At 36.2% G+C, this 22,156-nt stretch overlaps 6 protein-coding genes and 1 pseudogene across 13 annotated transcripts; 2 read left to right on the top strand and 5 right to left on the bottom strand.

Annotated features, from left to right (window-relative positions):
* Nucleotides 1-3,929: 3,929 nt before the first annotated feature.
* Nucleotides 3,930-4,448, bottom strand: LOC104758113 (zinc finger CCCH domain-containing protein 13 pseudogene; annotated as a pseudogene). Its single transcript, XR_015585949.1, has one exon. The product of XR_015585949.1 is annotated as a zinc finger CCCH domain-containing protein 13 pseudogene (transcript).
* Nucleotides 4,449-6,820: 2,372 nt separating this feature from the next.
* On the bottom strand, nt 6,821-9,681 carry LOC147924639 (tRNA-specific adenosine deaminase TAD2). Of its 4 annotated transcripts, none has more exons than XM_019238696.2 (8): nt 9,662-9,681; nt 8,186-8,293; nt 8,065-8,102; nt 7,859-7,925; nt 7,517-7,676; nt 7,326-7,425; nt 7,154-7,257; nt 6,821-7,056 (listed from the first exon to the last, which is right to left on the bottom strand). In XM_019238696.2, the coding sequence occupies exons 1-8, from the start codon at nt 9,671-9,673 to the stop codon at nt 7,013-7,015; spliced, it is 633 nt and encodes a 210-aa protein (XP_019094241.2). In that variant the 5' UTR covers nt 9,674-9,681; the 3' UTR covers nt 6,821-7,012. The 4 variants fall into 4 exon arrangements, 3 of the variants coding, with proteins under 3 accessions (XP_019094241.2, XP_010479229.1, XP_010479230.1); XM_010480927.3 differs by lacking the exon at nt 9,662-9,681 and adding an exon at nt 8,694-8,979; XM_010480928.2 differs by lacking the exon at nt 9,662-9,681 and adding an exon at nt 8,564-8,687.
* LOC104758111 (uncharacterized) lies at nt 9,252-10,547 on the bottom strand. Its single transcript, XM_087496015.1, has 5 exons — nt 10,311-10,547; nt 10,145-10,213; nt 9,980-10,055; nt 9,820-9,884; nt 9,252-9,724 (listed from the first exon to the last, which is right to left on the bottom strand). Exons 1-5 carry the CDS (start codon nt 10,482-10,484, stop codon nt 9,647-9,649), a joined length of 462 nt encoding a protein of 153 aa, XP_087352141.1. The 5' UTR covers nt 10,485-10,547; the 3' UTR covers nt 9,252-9,646.
* An 81-nt stretch (nt 10,548-10,628) lies between these two features.
* On the top strand, nt 10,629-12,826 carry LOC104758110 (signal recognition particle 19 kDa protein). Its single transcript, XM_010480926.3, has 4 exons — nt 10,629-10,775; nt 11,209-11,385; nt 11,462-11,561; nt 12,518-12,826. The coding sequence occupies exons 2-4, from the start codon at nt 11,209-11,211 to the stop codon at nt 12,676-12,678; spliced, it is 438 nt and encodes a 145-aa protein (XP_010479228.1). The 5' UTR covers nt 10,629-10,775; the 3' UTR covers nt 12,679-12,826.
* A 95-nt stretch (nt 12,827-12,921) lies between these two features.
* On the bottom strand, nt 12,922-15,091 carry LOC104758109 (dolichol-phosphate mannose synthase subunit 3). The gene is made up of 4 exons (XM_010480925.3): nt 14,934-15,091; nt 13,466-13,572; nt 13,273-13,380; nt 12,922-13,118 (listed from the first exon to the last, which is right to left on the bottom strand). The coding sequence occupies exons 2-4, from the start codon at nt 13,565-13,567 to the stop codon at nt 13,059-13,061; spliced, it is 270 nt and encodes an 89-aa protein (XP_010479227.1). The 5' UTR covers nt 13,568-13,572; nt 14,934-15,091; the 3' UTR covers nt 12,922-13,058.
* Nucleotides 15,092-15,348: 257 nt separating this feature from the next.
* On the bottom strand, nt 15,349-16,596 carry LOC104758108 (1-Cys peroxiredoxin PER1-like). Its single transcript, XM_010480924.3, has 4 exons — nt 16,349-16,596; nt 16,100-16,248; nt 15,870-15,998; nt 15,349-15,784 (listed from the first exon to the last, which is right to left on the bottom strand). The coding sequence occupies exons 1-4, from the start codon at nt 16,464-16,466 to the stop codon at nt 15,530-15,532; spliced, it is 651 nt and encodes a 216-aa protein (XP_010479226.1). The 5' UTR covers nt 16,467-16,596; the 3' UTR covers nt 15,349-15,529.
* A 121-nt stretch (nt 16,597-16,717) lies between these two features.
* Nucleotides 16,718-19,220, top strand: LOC147924638 (serine/threonine-protein phosphatase 7 long form homolog). 4 transcript variants are annotated; one of them, XM_087495589.1, is made up of 6 exons: nt 16,718-17,071; nt 17,541-17,648; nt 17,755-18,074; nt 18,157-18,244; nt 18,661-18,734; nt 18,862-19,220. In XM_087495589.1, exons 3-6 carry the CDS (start codon nt 18,001-18,003, stop codon nt 18,941-18,943), a joined length of 318 nt encoding a protein of 105 aa, XP_087351715.1. In that variant the 5' UTR covers nt 16,718-17,071; nt 17,541-17,648; nt 17,755-18,000; the 3' UTR covers nt 18,944-19,220. The 4 variants fall into 4 exon arrangements, 2 of the variants coding, with proteins under 2 accessions (XP_087351715.1, XP_087351716.1); XR_015586940.1 differs by having other exon boundaries at nt 16,941-17,071; nt 17,755-18,070; nt 18,980-19,220; XR_015586941.1 differs by having other exon boundaries at nt 16,941-17,071; nt 17,755-18,070.
* The last annotated feature ends 2,936 nt before the right edge of the window (nt 19,221-22,156 follow it).

The following is a 22,156-nucleotide window of genomic DNA, read 5'->3' as shown; positions in this document are numbered from 1 at the left end:
GTCATTCGGCATCCTACTGGAAAAACACTTGACTCCACCGTCCGAGCAAGCTTTGCTTATTCACGTAATTCCCAACCCCACATCATCTAGTTACCGAGTCTCCCAACCAACCATCCCTAACGACTGAGTAACAAGAGAGGTAGGCTGGAATACTTTATTCCGTCCAGCCACGAAACGCTTCTCTGATAAACCCATCAATTCACCGTCCTAGCTTTAACTTGGTCCTACAAGCACCATGACCTTGCTCCATAAGCTTACAGAGATTTCAGATCAAACCGAGCTCATTGGTTCAACCAACAACACAACTTAACACAATTAAATCCATACAAAAGCTCCATATAAAAACTCGAATAATTCACAAAATAACCGTTGAAATCGCAACTCCACCGTTGGATAAGGAGCATGTACTATGAAGAATATCTCCACTTTTTGTATCGATCAGACTAGTTTTTCTTCTCCAAACGACGCGTAGAAAGAACCATCTCGGAACAGTTTCTAGGGTTCATACTTAACCCATATTTCACAGTTTTCAGCAATTACTTGGCCAGGAAGCAACGCACATAACTATTTAAGATTAACTCTAAATGATGCTTCCTTAACTTCTATCGACTCTTGGCTTGATGTATATTACGCCAATATCATCTGACTCCCGGAAAATGTCAGATACAGCGCCAGCGAGCTTCCAAAGTCGACTACTTCAGACTGCCTTTATCTCCAACCTTCCTTCACTTTCTTTCTCTTCTTCACCTCTGTTCACTCCAACTCTGTCCTCCCACCACTAACAGAGCTACCCACAGCCACGAAATGACCAACCAAATCCATCAATGGTTCCCAGCATCTCTGAAACGTCACTTCTCTCTCCTCTCTCTCTCTCTCTCTTTCCTCTTTCCTCACTTTCCGATAGCAATATGTACAACCATAACTCAGTGACACTGTACCATATCAACCACAATTATTGGCGTGACCCTGATTTGATGGAATACAAAACTAAACCAACCGGAGAAACCATCAACGCTACACGTCAATGACTCACCTCTTCAAGATTACATAAACACTTTAATAACCGGTCCTAAAGTTCAATCCAATAAACAAACCAACGCAACCAAGAAAATACGATCCTCTTCACATGACCACCAAACTCACAATTCAACAACTTACCTAACACAACAACATACACGAGAGTTAAGGGGTAGCTGATACCTTCTCAACAACACCGGTTTGCCCTCTGGTGAAGACGTGACACGTTAAGGCACATGTTATGCACAACGAGAGTCTCTGTGTTCACAAACGGTGGCAACCAACACGAACAACATAATGATACGCCCAAAGTTGAGGATCACTCAGCCGAATTAGAAATGATAGAAACTCGCCAATGTTCAAGGTGAAACGAAGGAGATTTAATGGATTGAGGGGCCGCACAGCAGTTGCGGAAGGCTGATGATATTCCCAACTCCAATCGCTGCTAGATATGACACACTAGTCCAGCAAGAGGAGGCTGTTGCTTTGATATTACACACTAAGAAACAAAGAAGTGTTCTAGAAACAGAAAAAACAGATAGACTCATAAAATGAAAAGGAAAATTGACTGATGATTCCCAAATGAGATTACATGTGTTTATATAGGGATAGAAAACTTGGTAACAAAGCCAAGTATTAATTATTCTTGAAACTAAAAGGAAATAAATATAGATAGTTGAGTAAAGACCCAATTCTGATGTTTTTCTTCCCAAAGTGTCCTTCCCAAGGTGACTTGAACTTCATTTTCGTCACCCCTCTTTGACCACAAAATAAAATGATTGTTTTGGGCTTTCTTAGCTTGTATTAGGCTCAAAGTGGGCTGGACTTGATAAGTATCATCCCCAATAGATTTTCCCATGCTCTCTTTGGCCATAAGCTCTTGAATTAGCCGGATTAGAAATGATAGAAACTCGCTAAGGTGCAAGGTGCAACGAGGGAGATTTAATGGATTGAGGGGTCGCACAGCAGTTGAGGAAGGCTGCTGATTTTCTCAACTCCAATCGCTGCCAGATATGACACACTAGTCCAGCAAGAGGAGGCTATTGCTTGGTTATTACACACCAACAAACATTGAAGTGTTATAGACAAAAAACAAAGAGATAGACTCATAGAATGATAAGGAAAATTGATTGATGATTTTCAAATGAGATTACATGTGTTTATATAGGGATATGAAACTTGGTAACAAAGCCAAATATTAATTATTCTTGAAACTAAAATAAAATAAATATAGATAGTTGAATGAAGACCTAACTCTTGATGTTTTCCTTCCTAAGGTGTCCATCCCAAGGTGAGTTGAACTCCATTTTCGTCACCCCTCTTTAACCACAAATTAAAGTGATTATTTTGGGCTTTCTTAGGCTTGTATTAGGCTCAAAGTGGGCTGGACTTGATAAGTATCATCCCCAATAGATTTTCTCATGCTTCCTTTGGCCATAAGCTTTTGAATTAGCCCATGAAATGCATTCCTTATCTTCTTAGCTTTTGCTATAGTCATTTGTCCTTCAGATATAAGAAATGGTTCCTCAGCTACAAGATCCTCTGGTTCAAGCTTAGCTACATTTTCCTTATGTTCAAACACTGCTAAAAACTCATCCTACTTAGCTCCATCCATCATCACATCCGATAATATTGTTCCATCCCTCTCTTCCTATAATCATATCTAAGACCTGTGGCAAAACATCATCTAAATAATAAAAATATGGTATCAGAATTTAGAAATGAACTTCTTAAAATAATAAATTTACGATAAACAAACAAAATTTGGTTCCTCTTCCTTCACAGCTTTGGGAGGAAGTTGAAACTTTTATGTTCTTATAAAAAAATGAGAGGAAAGCCATTTTGAGTAATACCTTGGCAACAGCTTTGGGAGGATAGTCTCCAAGTAGTCTTGCATCAACGCATTGCTTCACTCTGTCTTCACTTAGTTTAGGGGTTTCCTGCGACAACACACAATATCTTTAACAATAATTCATTTCTAGGGAACATTTAGAGTCGCAGTAATCAATATAAACACACACACACACACACACACAAAAAAACAACAGAATTGTGGAAAAATCAATTCCACAAGTAAAGTCAATACTATATCAGAAAATGTAAATTCAAGTTACTCTACTCCACAAGTAAATTCAAGTAACAGCAACCACTCAGTCAGGTAACTAACACTTTCTTTAGAATTGTTCTCTTAGATGTTTGTGTATTACATTACATGTCACTTGTTGAACAGAAACAGACTATGAACTACTACTAGTGTTGATAATGTGTAATCAGGGATCACAATTTGATAATCATGTACTTTTTTATTGGATATGCAAATACGAACTAGGCTACCTTTGTGGGTTTGGATAAAGAGACATCTATGCTTGTATCAATTACAAAGACAGAACGGGGTTAATATCGATATGTATTAGAGCTTAACGGGGAAGGGAAATGGATATGATCAAGAAGTCGCCTTTGGAGTTTAGCTGTGTGTTCACTAATTGGTTTTATTTATGTTCCTTCTTCCAGGTGACACAGCCAAGGAAGTGTCTAAAGTGTCTACCCCCAAGATCATGATATGAGAGGGTTGATAAAGTTAAGATTAGCATTTAACCTCATCATTTTCATAAATTGCATTTGTATAACTAGTTTGGCATCAGAGTGTTTGTTTTTGTGATCCTTGTTTAATCTCGTAAGTAATCAATGTTAGTAAAATAAGGTAAGATCCTCTTTTCTGGTTTATTTTCAAGGCATTCATTATGGATCCATTGGAGCCTATTAACTTGATTAGGCCTTTGTTTGGTTGGATTAAATCGAAACAAAAAGTCCAATCTTGTTACATGAAAAGAACATTTTTGATAACCATGGTGATCAAACTTGATTAGGCCTCTATTTGGTTGGACTAAATCGAAACAAAAAGTCCAATCTTGTTACATGAAATGAACACTTTTTATACCATGGTGATCAAACTTGATTCTTACATTCTTTCATATATTATTATTACAAATGGTGAATAAAACACATAAATATATATATATATATATGCATATATATACTATAATCTTATTTAGAATAAATGGATTGGAAGATAGGGAATATCAGTTTCATTTTCATCATTTGCAACATGAGGATGAGGATGATGATGGTTAGGTTGAATGGTCGAACTTACAAGTTGGACCGGATTTGCAAAGGCCAAAGCGACTGAAATCCGGGCAAACCGCTTGATTAGGTCTTAACGGTAAGCCATTGTCGTTGAGAGCCAGTCCAGGCTCTATCGGGGTTATATTCTTGGGGTGATGGTATTTGCAGTTTTTTCCCAGATTACAGTTTCCTGTTACAAGATAGGTGCTGCATTCTCGTTCCTCTGGACGTTCTGGCAATTCTGACATATTTTCTCTTCTTTTATTAGACCTGGTATTTTTTGCATATACTTGATTATTTTCTACGTGTATATATATACAGTAGAATAAGATATCTAGCATTAAATACTCAAATGACATGTTTAGAAGAAATATATCATCATTAACATTTTTTATATTTAGTTATAATTGTAATTTTTTTACTATAAGATAATGCTATATTTATCTTGATTTATTTATCATTACTTGATTATTTTTTTTGGTAATTAAATTTACCAAATACTTTAGATATGCATTTAATTACATATATATTTTTAAACTACATGTGACAAAAGTCATTTCATTAGTTACATAGCTTCTTTATAGAGGAAACACCATCATATTTTATAAATTAGATACAAAAGTTATTATGAATACAAAAGTCAAATCTATATAATAATAAAAATCTCTAAAAAATATTTATTACAGTTGCATATTTCTATAATAATTTTTCATTAATTATAATTTTCTATTTTAATTGTTAAAATATATTAAACAAATTGTTACAATTGTTAAGTTTAACCATTTTAATTTTTGATATATCTATATTGTTACAACTTACAACTTTTACCTAATTTGATAAATCATTGCAAATTTTAGGTTTGTTTGGTAAATTTATGAAAAGCTACCAAAATATATTTTAGTAATTACCTCTTTATGATAGCTTTTCACAAAAAAAATATATATATATTTAGTTACTAATATATATTTAAGTGAATCATTGTAACCTACCATTTGTTACAATCTTTGCTTTATATGATGAACCATTGGAACTTTCTGTTTATTTGATGCAACATTATAGATTTAGTACATTATAAAATATAGTTGTCATCATCAATCATAGGAAAAATGGAATTTCACTATACATAATTATTTTGTGAAGGACACACAAATCATCAAAAACACTAGAATTTTGTCTCTTTGCCTTTTTAAACAAGAGGGAACTTTAGTTGATTTATCCTATAAGAACACGAGATTCCGTTCAACCTTAGGTTCGAGAATAGATGAAATAGTCTTTACGAGAACTTTCACCTATGTATATACGTACAGAAATAAAACTTCCACGGAGATTAGCGTAAATAATTCATATTTCCGTATAGTGATCCTGATGGGATCGGAGAACCCTTGGTGCCGAATGGATCTGTGATTATGCCCAATTCTGCCGCACTGGTGGACAATCAAAAGGTGCATGATTGATTGTTTCATCTAGATATCCCCACCGAGCACATCCTAAGTCACAATTTATTCATTTTCCTTAAGTTTGTTGACCAGACACACATCTTGTGGTAACTTAATACATAAAATGTAGTCGGAAGCCGGATCGATCTGGGGAGCCAACCTAACTTAAAATATAGTCGGAAGCCATATACGATCAATCAATGAACCGTGTGACCCAAGCCTCTTTATTTTAAACCTAAAAATTTTATAATATAGGTTTCGAGGCCAATTAAGATTAAATGAAAAGGATGTTGATAACAATTTCTAAATTGATCGATTGAAGAAGAAGAAGAATTTCTAAAGGATTCTGATAACAATTCAAGCCCTCGCTGCTACACTCTCTGTCGTACAGCTGACCGATTGAAGAAGAAGAAAAATTCAAGTGGCAATCTTTTGGTCCCAATCCCAATCTGATCATCTCCCAATTCACCTCCTCTGTAATTGCATTCATCGAATCATCTCTGTTGGTTCAAATATCTACAAAATTGGTGGGGATGTGCCCTCCTCTTCTAGAGTCTCTTTCTTGGATTGTAAGTCAAATACGTGGAACCAGACTCCAAGCATGCTTGTGGACCGGAGCTCCTCCTCCTCCACAGTTGGTTGCCAAGACCACAATTCTATGAACTAGGTTAGAGCGTTTTGATCCAAATACTCAAACTTGGAGCTCTGTAACTAGCCCTAGCGCGGAGATACGCAATGAACGTGTAGCTGAACGCAAAAGCTTTGGAGTCGAAGGAAAATTCTACCTCTTTGGTGATAAGTCTTACCTCTTTGATGATAAGGATGGTGCACCGTACTATACTTTTTGTGTGATAGACAATGTCTTGATATTTTGGTCTAACATACGGTTCTCTTTCTGCTACTATTTGATGCGGCTTGGAACAGTCATTGTTCGGGTTTTCTTTTTGGTGTTTAATTGTTTCTCACTAGTACGTGAAGCCGTGAAGCGACCATGATGATTGATTGTTTACTGTTTTTAGCAGATGCGGTTGGCATTTGTTTACATAGTCTGTCCAAAATCTATTCGCAGATATAATTAGAGAACCAGAGTTTTTAATTAACCTCTAGAGAGTGCAATCAAGTTACAACTATCTCTGTATAGACATTCTCAACTGTCTAAACATATGAACTGTACAAATTGTATAGAATACACACACTAGATGTAAGTTGAAATTTTCGAATTATGAGGAAATGCATTTACTCGATTTTGAAAATTGTATCTCTTATTGTTTCATGTGCAAAAAGTAGCAAAAACATAAGGAGAATCATTGATAACTTACAAACAATCAAACAAAAAGTAAATGGTATATGGGACTGAAAGCAAAAATGGGGAATGTTCTGTAGAGCAACCTTCAACGCAGTGTCCTATGAACGACAATATCTGCAACATGTTAACCTCAAGTCCTCTCTCTTTGAACTACCGGGCGGTGTGGTTTTGGGGCTACAACGGAAAAAGTAATACAAAAAAAACCAAAAAAAAAAACTTATGGAGATGTTTCATAAGAAATAGACTTATAAGTAACGATGAGACTGGTTACCATTGGGATTTCCTTGCTCATAGAAACACTTGAAAAGAGAGACAGCTTCTTCTGCCATTATTCCTCCTCTGCACTTGTACCCTTTGCCTGCTTGAGCTTCTTCCCTATAAACAACAGAATTCAATTAATAAAGCATCTCTTTATAAGACTGTAGTATGATCGTAGAACCTACAGAATATCTGACGGCTGAGAACTGCCTAAGTGAAGCGACAAAATGGAACCACATCCCCCAAATTTATCATTTGCACATCCATAATACACTTCTTTTATACCTTCAGTTAAGAGCAGATCATATCATTTTCTCATCAGAAACGAAACAAAACAAAACAAGAAATGTCTAAATTCAGCTTAAGGAATTCATACCAAGAAACGATAAGGCCGATGCACACATTATGCAAGGTTCGCATGTTACGTAAAGAGTGCATTTCGAGAATTTCTCAGCGACTTGTGAAGGTGAGAGTCCATTTTTCTGCCATTGTCCGACAAGTTGATCAATTGCTTCCATCTCTGCATGTCTTGTGGCCTGTTCAAACAAAATTGTAACGGTAACAATCATATGTTTCTTGTATTACTCAATAAATAAATTAAGCCAGTGAGAGATAGTGAAAGATAGACTATCTAATATATATAACTGACGAAACTAGCTTATAACTAGAACATATAGAAATTTCAAGCTTAGTTACTTTTGAAAGTTTGAATGATTACATTGCGTGTCTCATTTGTTCGGTTTCTCCCTGAAGCAATGACCTTACCATCCTCAAGAATAACACATCTGATCCACACAAACCAGAAAAAGAGAAAGAAAAAAAAAGAATAATGAAAAGAAGCATTAGTTCTCTTATATGACTTGACCATTGATGATATTTGTAAGAAACAAATATTGGGATGAAGCAAAGGCAAAAATAAGAGACCCCACGGGAACTTCAAGAGCCTCCAGAGCAAGTTTAGCCTGCAATCAAGGGAAATCAACCACCATAACTCTAAAAGAAACAAAATTTTGCAGTATTACAGAACCAATACTAGTGTTATTACCTGGTGCAGAGCAAAGCCCATATAAATATGAGAATCCTCACAATTGTCCTCTTCTACTGGTGTCATAACTTTAGACTCGGCTTCACCAGAGTGCGTAGGTAACAAAACCTGATTAGCAAAGATTCAAAAAGCTTTTATTAGCGCTAAATAGAGGATGGTCTGTTTGGCATATCCATTCCAAAGAAACCAAACTCTTTTTTTTTTACTCCCAATGTTCTTAATATATATGTCTACCAAAATCGAAGCTAGACAAATACAACACATGTAACAGAGAACTGTTAGGAGTAAAACTAATCACATTATGCTCTCAGGGATCGAAAAGAAAACAATATTTGTGCTTTGAACAGAAAGCCTTTAAGCAATGAACAATGAACATACGAGATTAAGAGTCACAGAGACCAACAAGAAAGGTATGGTTTTGAGACTGTATGTAATAGAACTGGAACTGTGATTAAATCTGGAGGAATCAAAGAATCCAAGGAAAGAAGATACAAAGAAATTATCTAACCAGGAAAAAAACCAAGATTCACCGCAACGAGCAACGGAGCTATCGTCTCTGTTATGTAGAAAATGACGTCGTTTTGTGGATATTAAACTAATACCACGAGACGACGTAGTTTACGAAGATCAAAAGTTTTAACCGTTTTAATGATAAAGGGTCGTCGGAGTTTTGCCGTTTCCTGGTCGGAGATTCGGGATAAGCACAGTCAACTTGCTTTAGGGTCTGTCTGTACGTATGGGTCTCGAATCTCTCAATGATGAACATTGCTTTAGGGTTTATAATTTTGGTTTATTCCTGTCCAATTTAGTTTTCGGGTTAATAGCCAAGCCAAACCAAACCAAACCAAACCGAGAAACCGTAATCCGACTTATTCACTAATTAGGTGCATCTAAAAATCCGAACCAAATTTCGAAATTCCGGTTTGGCTAACCCTGATCTGGATTACTCAAATACACTGGGATATTCATGGGGTAGAGCCAAAGACTGTGAATTCACAATAAATTCACAATGGATGATGAATAAGTGATTTGTTTGTCTACAAGTGTCAACATACACACACATCAATTTTATGTTAAACCTTATCAATACAGGTCTGCAAGTGACAAATATAGAGGGAAAGAGGAATGGTTCCATCATACAGTAGAGTTACACACTTTGGCATGTCCTAACGATTTGCCTTTATAGCAGAACAGAAAAAGATCAAGCATGCAAATAATGCATCACCACATAGCTTCCGAATTTGGATGACGAAACAACAGGCCAAATTGACAAACAAGAGGAGAAGAAAACAAACACATTTGCAAGCCATGTAAAAAAGGAACCAACTCTCTGAATATGGAGAAGATATAACGTTAAGAACAGTCATTCATGCCACTCGATCTTAAATATGTTAGCATCATTCACTAATTTTCCGCAGGACACAAAGAGGAGAAACAAAACTCAAGAAACAGCTAAACTGGCTATGTTGCTCTTACAGGTTTTGGCATTGTGTAACCAAGATCAATCAGCTTTCTGATCAACACTTTCTCAGCTTTTGCCTACACAACACAACACAACACAAACGAGTATTATCTAAATAAAGCTTGTTTCTTTCTCATTTCTATAAGACAATAGCAAAAGCGAAAGAACAAACCTCGAGCAAGGGATTGTTCTTAGGGATGTTGCAAGCCAGTATTATATTGAGTCCAGTCTTCAACACTAGAGAACACACAGACACAAAAAACAGAGAATTTATAACTGTAGAAACAAGAAAGAGATGGATTTGAAATTGCAATCATAAAGATTCTCCTAACCTAATCTACGCGCAATGCCAGATCCAGTGTTATCAGTTGATCCACCAAGTACTGAAGTAACACTCACGGTATTGCTCTGCCATAGAAACAAAACAAAAAAAATCCCAATTTCAGAACACTTAAAACCCTGATTGCCATGAAAATTGAAAATTTTTAGAATCTCACCGGTCGTGTTGAAGCGGCTGCGTACAAATTCCCAAATTTGGCGGAGTTACAACCAAGCCATACATAAATCTACACAAAATTCCCAAATTAAGCTTTCGTTCTGATGAAGATCGAAGGCGGGAGAATTAGGTTATTAAAAGAACAAAGCTAAGTTACTGGCGGGAACCTGTTTCGCGAGACGGATGATCTGGAACTGGATAGTGACATCATCGAAAACTTCAGTGAAGCACAATACTTTTACACCGTCTCCGTCACAGCTAACATCGCCGGAATCTCCGGTCTGGTCGGCGATGTTCACCTGAGCAACGGAGCGAAGAACTTGGTCGTATTCAGTCTCCATCGTCTCTGAAGTCCGAGAAAGAGAGAAAAAGTCTGGTCCTCTCTTCTTATGAGAAATAATAAGCGAACCAAAAATCAATTTCAATTGTTTTCGGTTTAATCCGGTTGTTTACGGTTAAATACGGTATTAAGTAAGTCAAAATAATTCCAAGGGTAAAACGAACGTAAAATCTTCTACTTCTCCTCGTCGTCTCCTTCGTTGCTCTTCTCCGGCTATACGATTTTTTCTGATCCGAGAGCAATCTCTCACTTCAAAAGCTTGATTTCCTGGATTTGACGATTCTGATCACTGGTTCGTTTTTTTCTTCTATTTTTCTTTTTGTTAAATTAAGCATCAATTGATCTTTCGTGGAGAAGAAAAATAGTTGTCTTCCTTCTTTCGCATGTATACGATTTGGGGTCTCGATACTTGACAATTCCCTGGGAAATCGAAACAGATCTGTGTGATTTCTATGTGATTAATCGCGTATTAGGTCGTGGGTTTCTAGTTTTTTCAACTGTTAATTTCAGATTTCATTGAGAGCAGTTGACGATAATGTTTGTGGTTGCATCGTAAACCTTTCTCTTACAGTGGCCATGATGAACAGATTGGCCTTGTTAATGGCTGTAATTAAGATTGGCCTCTAGTTTTTGGGTTTTGAAAGTTGAATTGATCTATTTGGTTCTGTTTCTTCTTGATGGATACTTTAAAGGTTTAAAGTTCGTTTTTTTCTTTATCTGTGTAGATGGATAGTGGAGCGCTCAACATCAAGAAATGGGTAGTGGTGTATCCAGTCTATATTAACTCAAAGAAAACTGTAGCTGAGGGGAGAAGAATCAGTGTGAGTCAAGCATGTGAGAGTCCTAATTGCATTGAGATTAGTGATTGTTGCAAGCATTTGAAACTCCCTAGTGCTGTCGAGGTAATCCTCTCCATCCTATTAGATTAATGTGATAATGTCGTGTCGTTTTTTGATTAGAGGTCTTACGGTATTTCAGATTGACAAAGCGTACCCGCGTGATTTCATGCAAGTAGGTAGAGTCAGAGTGCAGTTGAAAAGAGAGGATGGGACTTTACTCAATCCAGCCATTACTTCAAGTAAGACCTCAGATCTCCACTCGCCGTTGAACATTTGTCTTTTGTGTTTTCTTATAGTGTTTATCCCAGTGATAAATTGAATAGAGCTTGCAGTTTTGTGTATCTGACTAGAAACCAGAAACCAGTTTTCATGGACCTAGAAAGCACCAACATGAAATCTGCTTTATTTTCTTTGCTTGCTCTTGTTTTGTTGTTAAGATCTCCTTGTGACACATGTATGGATGTATCTAACCTTCCTGTGAATGGTTCCTGATACCAGCCTGCTTATTATCTAAATAGGAGTTGGGTTTCAACTTTGGTCTCTTATTATGAACTTTCGGACATTGTTTTGTGGTCTGCTATTATTTGTGTCTGCTTTTTTTATCTCATCATATCACCCTGATTCAAACTTCTTCATCGTTCTTCAAATTTGCCGTATCATCACCAATTTCGACCTTTGTGATCTGGAAGCTGTGTCAGTGATCCCTGAAATCGTCATTTATGCTCAGAATCATTCTTACCAGAATCTCGTATGGATAAACAAGTTGTTATACATTATGTGCATATAGATCATCTGCAAATAGTCTTAATTTTTAGACGTTTATGTTTGTTATGATATTGTTATTGTTACTGGAATATCACATTATGCTAAGTTTATCTGATTATGTTTTTCATTCTTTGTCAGTTCATTTGTTATAATTTGAATTTCTTAGGTTGGTATTTTTGCATATGATCACGGCAGATTCAGCTGCAGAATTAAGCTAGATAGAAAAAGTTTATTTTAAGCACTTTTTGGCTAATTGCAAGACCTATGATATGTTTGTGTTTGTATATGTATTGACATTGTTGCATCCAAATAGCTGGACTTTTCTAACATACAGAATGAGTAATTATAGCTAAACATTGCACTTAAAGGGTCTACCTGCAAGTTGTTTCCTACAGACATATGATGTGCTCGTGTTGATTTATATTTGCAGGAAAGCAACTGATGCAGAAAATTGCAGAGTTGGTACCGAGACATCCAGAGAGAGTGAAGAAGCAGGAATCTCAGAAAGCGAAGAAGCAGGAACCTCAGGCCACAACTTCAACCTCTGGAACTTCTTCAAAGTCAGGCAAAGGTGGCAAGAAGAAGAGATAAACAAGCCCTATTTTCTCCCCCTGTCGTTTATTTTTCTCCTCGCATCAGATTCTATCTCTTAAACGTAGAACACAAAGGTGTTTGCAGGTGTAACAATGTTTCAAATAGAAGATAGTCTCTTCACCACTAAGCTATTTTGGTTTAATCACTTTGCTTGGTTTTTTGGCACCATCCATTAACATTAGACAAGAAAAAATGATTAAAACAGAAAGTATTAAAATTGTTATACTATTGCGATAGGAGTTTGGATGCATAAGCTTTTGCGTTTTACTTATCCTTCAAAAACACTGTTTAACATCAAATATCCAAACAGTACATTTAAGGTCTTTTGTCTATAACAAAAACTATTTCTGAATGTTGGTCGTTATAAGCCTTTTGTGTCAGTCCGATCCAACATCGACCCCTTTGTGCTTGAAGAATTCTTTGGCCTCTGTGATATCCTGCAACCAATGAAATAGACAAAAGATACTAAATTAGCAACAAGATAAACGATGCCAACAATAAATAACGCTGGACTCTAATTATAAACCCAAATTCAGCAGAACGAAAATAAGACCAAGACCAAATTTGGCAAACAGCTTGACTCATAAGTACCTTCTGCAACAGAACTGCTTCTTGGGGGCATGTAGGAAATTGCATTAGCCCGACTCCAACCATTAATAGACCATAACATCCGAAGGAAACAACAAAGTAGATCGGTAGCTGTACGGCAACATTACCAAATCAAACACAATCCTAATTTCAAAATAACAAGAAATTAAAAAGGACAAAATTGTATGTTACTCACCAACCAAGTGTGGCTTCGAGGAATAATCGTAGCCTGCAAAAGACCAATCCAGAAGGCAGAGATTGCCACCAGGAGGCTCAAGATCTTTACTATATGCTTCATTTGTCCTTGAAGTAAAAGATTATGTGAAAGACTTTTAGGTATAGCAGCAAAAAGAAATACAGATATGATCACAACATTCTCCTAAAAGTTGTAGAGCATGTAAAATAAATCACTCAGGAAGCCTACTAAAATAGAACTAATAATTTAGTGAACTACTCAACATTTCGTAATTATCATGATCAACACACAGCCCCCAAGAGCAATCTATTACATCACAAACTCAAACCACATGAAAAGTATCGATCGTAGCAATGAGTTGTTACTGTCTCAACAAAGCGAATAACTTTTCATGGTTCCTTAGTGTGTAATGCTTAACTAACACAAAAAGGCGCGCATGATTTCCAAACATCACAGGGAAACAGATTGGCAAACTAGAGACTAGTACAGTCTGAAACAGCTCAGGAAGTGTATACAACTCAAACCATCATTACTAAATCCAGCCGTCAATTTGTACCTCTACAACACTGACCTCTGACTGGGATAAACAAAAAAAGAACTAGTAAATCAGTGAACTACTCAAAATTTCGTAAATATCATGATCAGCAGAAAACCATCAAGAGCAATCTATTACATCACAAACAAACTCAAACCACATAAAAAGTATCGATCGTAGCAATAATTAGTTACTAGATGGAGTCTCAACAAAGCGAATGACTTTTCACGGTGCTATATGTTCACTAACACAAAGACGCTTTTAGTAATCTTTGTGTTAGTTAAGATTACAAAACATCAAAGACAAAGACACTTTGCATGGTTTCTAAACATCACAGGAAAAACAGATTGGCAAACTAGATTCTATCACAGTCTGAAACAGCTCAGGAAGTTTATCAACTAAAACCATCATACAATTTGTACCTCAACGACACTGACCTCTGACTGGGATAAACAAAAATGACTTGCCCAGTTAAGAAACTCAATTGATTAGAGAAACCTGAATCCTAAGTAATATGACCAGCTAAGAAATTTCATCCGACTTGTAACACCATAAACACAAGTTCCAATTTCTGATATGATTAGATCCTATCCGAACTTATACAAAATATATAACTTCCCACAGTTAATCAAGCCAAACGTGAAAGAACTCAAACCTAAATCCCAAAGAATTATGTTAGCTTCCAAGATTTGAAATTCTCTAATGCTGATCATGTAAGTAAAAAAAGAAGATAATAATAGTTCCTCGGAAGCTTATCACTGAATTATCTACACAGTACACAACATAGACACAAAATCACCGATTTCACGATAAATCCATGAGAAAGCCATTAGAAATTGGCAACAAATCGATCCAAATAGAGATGTTCCTTCCTCTAAAGTAAATAAATCGATCCAACAAACAAAACAACGACGACGAATAGAATAAACTCACAGTTGATCGATGAGATCCGAATCGGCGAATCGATAAATATCAGTTGGTGAAGATCGATCGGAGCGTGAAGAACAACACAAGTAGTCGCCGTCGACGACGATGAATCAACAACGATCGTATAACAACCGGCGAATATGCAAATTAACTTTAGAATATATAAACGGCGTCGTATAGTCTCCACTTTTATTTGTTTTAGATTTCGGTTCATCCTATATCGGTTTGATACGGTTACAGATCGGTTATCTCTTTTAAGTTCGAATTAAATTTCAATTTGGATGTAAATTGAAAGTGCAGTAATTAGCATTTTCATAAACTCAATTCAATTTCCAAATATATGATTTGTTTAATTCTTGACCAAAATGGAAGATTGAACATTCGGTTTTCGAACAGTCCGACCAGTACTAAAACGTCGTACTATCATAAAACAAACTAGATTTTTGTTTTATTAATACCAAGGTCTGTTACAACTAGTAGGTGCAAACACATCATCATAGACGTTACAAAACGTAATTATTTTCGTCAAACACGTAAAAAAGAACCTGATATTACACACAATACTCCGTATTACGTTATTATTAGGCTTTTGTTTATATCTTTCAAGAGACCTCAGTGTGACGCAGATAGCCTTTCTTTGAGGGAAGATCGGCGGTCTTGAAACCCTTTGGAAACATCTTTTTGGCTTCTTCGTCCGACACGGCAGGCGAAATCACAACTGGTTCATGCGGTTTCCAGTTAACCGGAGTGGCGATCTTGTTATTGTGCTTCGACGCCATCAACAACGAGTCCAAAGCCCTCAGTACTTCGTCCATGTTACGTCCCGTGGTAGAGGGATACAAGAAACTCAACTTTATCTATATCCCACAAACCAAACATCAACCAACATAAAATCAATAATCATACGTACATGCAAATAATATGTGAGAATGAGATTATTACCTTACTGTCAGGACCAACAATATGGAGGGCACGAGACGGTCCGTTCTCGATTGGATCAATCATGTTAAGCTGAGGAATGATCTCTTTGTTCGGGTCTGCGATTATCGGGTACTTCACCTTGCTTCCGAGCTATATTCCATATATGTAACAAATTAGTCACAACCCAAAAATAGCTAACTAGATCAAAGATTAATTTAGTTTTGGTATGCATGCATATTTATAATATATACCGCAAAGGCTTCGATATCTTTGATCCAGTCTTTGTGGGACTGTACGTCGTCACAAGACAAACCAAGGAGCTTCACGCCTCTCTTCTCGAACTCATGAGCGTATTTAGCCATCGCACCGAGCTCCGTGGTACATACCGGCGTGAAATCCCCTATATATCCGCCGACAAAATTCAAGAATTGTAACAAAAATCATAAACCGGACTAAACCAGTTGAATCATGCCTAATCTATATACATTAAACGTATATACCGGGATGAGAGAAGAGAACGGTCCAAGAATCGGCGAAGTGGTCATGAAGCTTGAACTTGCCATGTGTCGTCTCCACTTCTAGGTTCGGCACTGTGTCTCCTAGTGTGATCCCTGGCATTTTTATCTAGATATATATATATATATAAATGACTATATATTTGTATTGATGTTAATGGATGAAGTAGTAAGGGGAGATTGAGCTGATGATCGGTTATATAGGAGTTCACAAGCTGGTTAGGTTCGGCGATCAAAGTCAATAAAAAGAGAGAGAGAGAGACTTGATGATGTTCAAATGAGGTGCATGCAAAAGACCATCGCGTGGCGTCTTTGCGAATTGGGTTCACGCCACGTGTCTTGTACAATCTTCAAAGTTCAAATAAAAACAACTCTTTTCTGTTTCGAGAAAACTTCAACGCAGCACGATGCCTAGAGACTCAAGTGTTTGTTGTATCCTTTTTTTATTCCTTTACTCTCAAAAAGTTGTCGTCTTGTTTAGCTTCGTATGGGCCGAGACTATGGTTAACGGGCCCGTGGATAAGTTTATGACTAAAACGCCGTCGTTGCTTGAAAAGATTAGATCCTCGGACAGATCCTTCTATTAAAGGGAAGGGGAGAAGAAAGGCTAAAAATCTGGAAGCTCTCTGTCTCTGTCCCGCTTAACGCTTCTCTTTGCTTATTACATTCTTCTTCCTCTGGTTCTTTTTCCACGGACGCTTTTCTTTGGTACGTTCTCTCGATTCTAATCACGCGCACCCGCACACACACTTGTTTATGTTAACCGTGCCTTTCTCGAAAGTTTGGAACTTTTTATTGTTTTGGATTGTTTTTTGTGGTTTCATGCTTCTTGTTTCTGGTCTTCGTGTCTTCGTACCAGTTTAGGGTTTTTTTTGTGTTCATATTAGGAACGTAATTAGAAGTTTTCATTTTTGAATTATTGCTACTCATAATTCGAGCTTAAGAACATTGAAATATCATATGAAGAAGAAGATCTTAGTACTTTCAGGATTGAGCTGCTAAATTGATCGGAAGAATAGCTACTCAAGAAGCTAAACTTCATTTCTTGTGACTCTTTAATCTGTCAAAATAATAGAGAAGTCAGAGAAGTTTTCAATTGAAACTATGATTGTTGAGTTTTCTTTATGTTGTATACTCATTTGATCATTGTATTGTTGTGCTGTGATATATTATGTAGATGGAGGTGCAAAGACTATTAAATTTTAATTTGGATCCTGGCCCAGTTGACCAATCTATATTGGTGTGGCAACATGAGCATAGGTCAGCTGCTATATGGGAAGATGAGGTTTGTACTAGTTAGCCCTATTTCTTGTTTCTTGTTTTCCTTCTGGTGTTGAAATTATTTTCCTTTTTTCCGTTATAAATCTTTCAGTCTTACTTCACATTTTCAGGTTCCTCCCCGTGAAGTGTCACACTAGGGCTTTTGTATTAGCTTTGATGAGTGGTTTCCTATACGGAGATAAGTCTAAACATGATGTGGCTCTGACGTTTCTCCCTCTGCTAAGGGACTTTGGTGAAGTGGCTAAGCTTAGCTGGGGTAGTGCTACCTTAGCACTTTTCTACAGAGAGCTGTGTCGGGCAAGTAAGAGGACTGTTTCTACCATTTGTGGTCCTCTTGTTCTGCTGCAGTTGTGGGCATGGGAAGACTGCATGTTGGTGCTTCTTATATGGATGGCATAGGTGGTCCTCTACCAGATCCATTAGGCTGTAGGTAAATTAAATTTATCATGTTCTGTTGTTCTTACAAGTTTAATATCAATTTTGGTTTGCTTATGAAACTTCTTGAAAGCTAGGTGGAGGGCTTCTCTGAGTCATAAAGAGAATCCTCGCGGAGGACTGGACTTTTACAGGGACCAGTTTGACCAGCAGAAAGATGAGCAGGTATAAAACAATGGTTTAGATGACCGAGCTTTGATCGTTGTGTTTAGGAAAGCAGAGGAAAAATTACAGACCAACTCCTAATTCTGACGAAATAAGCATTTGTTGAGAGTTGATACAATTTAAACAACTTTTTTGGCATTCGAGGACTTAATGTTTTCAGTAATGAATTTATTTTGTAAATCCTTACAGTGACCTATTCTTTTAACTAGAAACACTTACGGTGCAAGCACTGGTCTCTTAGCCGTTATAGCTATGATAGTGTGCAGTGATGGGATATCCAAAATTGTATTGTAATACTAGTTTTCATAATTTATGTAGATAATCAGGCAAACTTCTTTACTTTACATAATCCCCTGAATAATTCATCAAAAGATCACTGATGCGACTTGTGATTTTCTTATATGTTGTGGATGTAGGTTATATGGCAGCCTTACACTCCAGATCTTCTAGCAAAGATTCCTCTTATATGTATTAGTGGTCAGAACATATGGTATATATAATCTCTCTTCTAAACCTGTCTAGGTTTACAAACACCCTTAGCATCACTAGTCTGTTTATATTTTTGTGGATCTATTGATTTGATTTAAGAGGGTTCTGTGGTAAATTCCTGTTGACAGGTTCAATTCATTTCCAACACATGCATCTTCTTACCATGAGCAAAACTTACAAATGTTGATACACAAATCGAAGATCTTTTAGCTCACACTTCTGAGTCATCTCTTGATTGATTTGCAGATGATGAACAGCTGAATCACTTTGGATGTGTCCTCACTCCTCAAGCGAATGTACAGTGGTCATAATAGCCAGTAGCTGGTCAAATCCATCTTAACCGGATCCGGTTTGATAATATAAGCTTAGATTTTGGAGTTTGATTAGTCGATAGTGCTGTAAACCTTATTCTCTTTTCTTGAAATACCTTTCTCAATCAAAGTTTATGTTTTAGTTTACATAGTGTAAGTTTTGTATTTCTTTTTAATTGTCTTTCATGTTTCATCATAGAAATTAGAAAAAAACTAAAAACGGTAAATTGTTTACTAAAACATAGAAATCTTCTCCAAATATTGCCAATATGTAAGGTTAAGAAGAGAATTGGTTTAAACTGACTTGTGTTATTCATTAGGTTGAGCTACCCATATATACACATGGATGGATAGATATACATCAATGTAAGGTTAAGAAGAGAATTGGTTTAAACTGACTTGTGTTATTCATTAGATTGAGCTACCCTTATATATACATCAATCTTCACTAGACCTTATCTCTATGAGATTTACATCGATCTCATTTACAATATTCAACAAAATTCATAACCTATTTGAAGTAAATACTAAATTAAACATAAATATTTGAAGTAAATACTAAATTTTATTTTGTATTATAATGCAATGATTCAAAACCTATTTTTTTAGAATATATTGTTAATATCGATATAAAGTTACATGTTTATCATATTGTACTAACCAAGCTTTTATAAGAATTTCAAATAATCATAAAAAGTGTGTATTGACTAAAAAGAAGAACAAATTAATAATTGGATTTGCAAAAATTAGTATGTAAATTAACCTACAATTGACAAATTTTGTATATGTGCATACCATGTACTATTAAGTTGGTTTTGTGTACCCCATGTCCGAAATTGATTTACGAATTACGACGGAAAACTGGTTTTGATATCTATGGAGATTTAAGATTTTGAAACTTCAGAACATAATAGAAATTTGGTGCGTGAATATGAGATTGAGTTTGAGTTTTGGTGTGAGAATCTAAGACTGAGTTTGAGTTTGATTTTTCAGGTTTTAGGATTTGTCGTCGCTTTGGTTCTATTTTGGATCGCAAGCAACCATGATGAGTCCCACGATGATGGTCCTCCTCCACCATCTCATCACATATCCCGACACTGCTACTCTCAAGTCCCACCTATTAATGTTCAATATCTATTTAATCTGAACATTCTTAAATTGACCAACATTTGTTATATTTATTGCCCACCTACTAAACTTTCTTAAATTGACCAACATTTGTTACATTTATTGCCATAAAATCTTAACAACATCTATACATTCCGATTTTTCCAAAAAACAACTTTACCCATTAAAATTTTAACCCACTAAATCTCCAAAACTATTTTTATGGATGGTAGAATCTCTCAAATTTAAATGATATACAACATATTTTCCATAACAAAAGTTTACAATATCCATAATTATATTAACATTAATAAATTTCTTAAACCGAAAATCCAATTATAAAATGTCACATTAAATATGTTGAAAACCCCCATATAATTTGTTTTATTTTTTATTTTTTGAGGAATTACCCAAAAATTAAAATTCTTTTAATTATCATAAACTGTATATATTGACATGGAAAATTATAAACTAAAAAAACTTATTTTGATTATTTTTTTTTACTCAAAAACTTATTTTGATTTTGGTGAGACATGTTGGCATTAATCCCATATAGGGAGTTAAGTGGAATTGTTTTTTTTAAGACTTTTAGATGTGTACAAGGAGATAAATGTATTACTAGACTATACATATACTACACGGGTTAAAACCTTGAAAACACTACAAAAATCCTATACTTTGAATACTTATATCAAATGCTTGTAAAATTTTATATTTTTAAAATTAATAAAATAATAATAAAATAACAAATAACTACAATATAAATTTTAAATTTTTAAAATTAAAAATATTGTCCCGCGGTGTACCGCGGGTTAAATCTTAGTTAAAAAGTCATAATGCAAGTTTTCATCCCACATCGGCTGATGGGAGAAAGGGGTGCTCACAACTCTACTTCTATATAGTTTCAAGGTTTTGACGAGAATGAGGCCCATTCAAATTATAAGGCCTAACACATAGTAGTTTGTTATGAAACTAGAGAACTCGAAGGTGGAAATTCTCTTATTCTTATTGATAGAATCGAATAGAGGTTACATATATATAGTAAAAGGTAAAACCTTATCACAACTAACTCCTAAACATATTAGGAAACACTTAAACCGACTTAGACTAAAGCTTATGGCCGATGGGCCTTATGGTCTTGACCGATGAGCTTCATGGCATGGACAATGTATAGGCCGGTTATGGAAGATCCACTCCAAGTGTTTTACAACACTCCCCCTTGGATGACATAACCGTGCCGATGCTAAAGGATCAGTGTAATACGCTTGGGGGCGCTGCCTCATTAAAACCTTACCAGGAAAACCCAGTGGGACAAAACCGTGGTGAAAGAAAAAAAGTACAGCACGCATTGCTCCCTCTGTTCCAAGCATCACTCTAAGCCCTTAACTCTCCACATTCCAATCGTGCGTGAGCTTCTTGAATGTTGATGTCGGCAATGATTTGGTGAAGAGATCGGCTGAGTTGTCGCAGGATTGAACTTGTACCACTTGAGCTTCTCCGGCCTTTTGTAGTTCATGTGTGAAGAAGAACTTGGGTAGGATATGCTTTGTTCGATCTCCCTTGACGTAACCTTCCTTGAGCTGTGCGATGCAGGCCGTATTGTCTTCGTATATAACCGTTGCTTCCTTATCGTCGACCATCCCACAATCTGTCCTGATATGTTGAGTCATTGACCTCAACCAAACACACTCACGGCTGGCTTCATGAATTGCTAAGATCTCCGCATGATTAGATGAAGTGGCCACAATACTTTGCTTCATAGAACGCCATGAGATCGTTGTACCATCGTGTGTAAATACATACCCGGTTTGAGACTTTGAATTGTGTGGATCGGATAAGTAACCTGCATCAGCAAAACCAACTAAACCTTCTTTGTTATAGTTAGTATAAAACAAACCCAAATCTGTCGTTCCTTGTAGGTAACGCAGTACATGTTTAATACCGTTCTAGTGCCTTTGGGTTGGACAAGAACTAAATCTTGCTAGGAGGTTCACGGCAAAGCATA

Source organism: Camelina sativa, chromosome 17 (genome assembly GCF_030686135.1).
Source record: "Camelina sativa cultivar CO46 ecotype springtype chromosome 17, ASM3068613v1".
Classification (NCBI taxonomy): domain Eukaryota; kingdom Viridiplantae; phylum Streptophyta; class Magnoliopsida; order Brassicales; family Brassicaceae; genus Camelina; species Camelina sativa.
The sequence above is the reverse complement of the archived record's forward strand: the minus strand, read 5'-3'. Positions and strand labels throughout refer to the sequence as shown.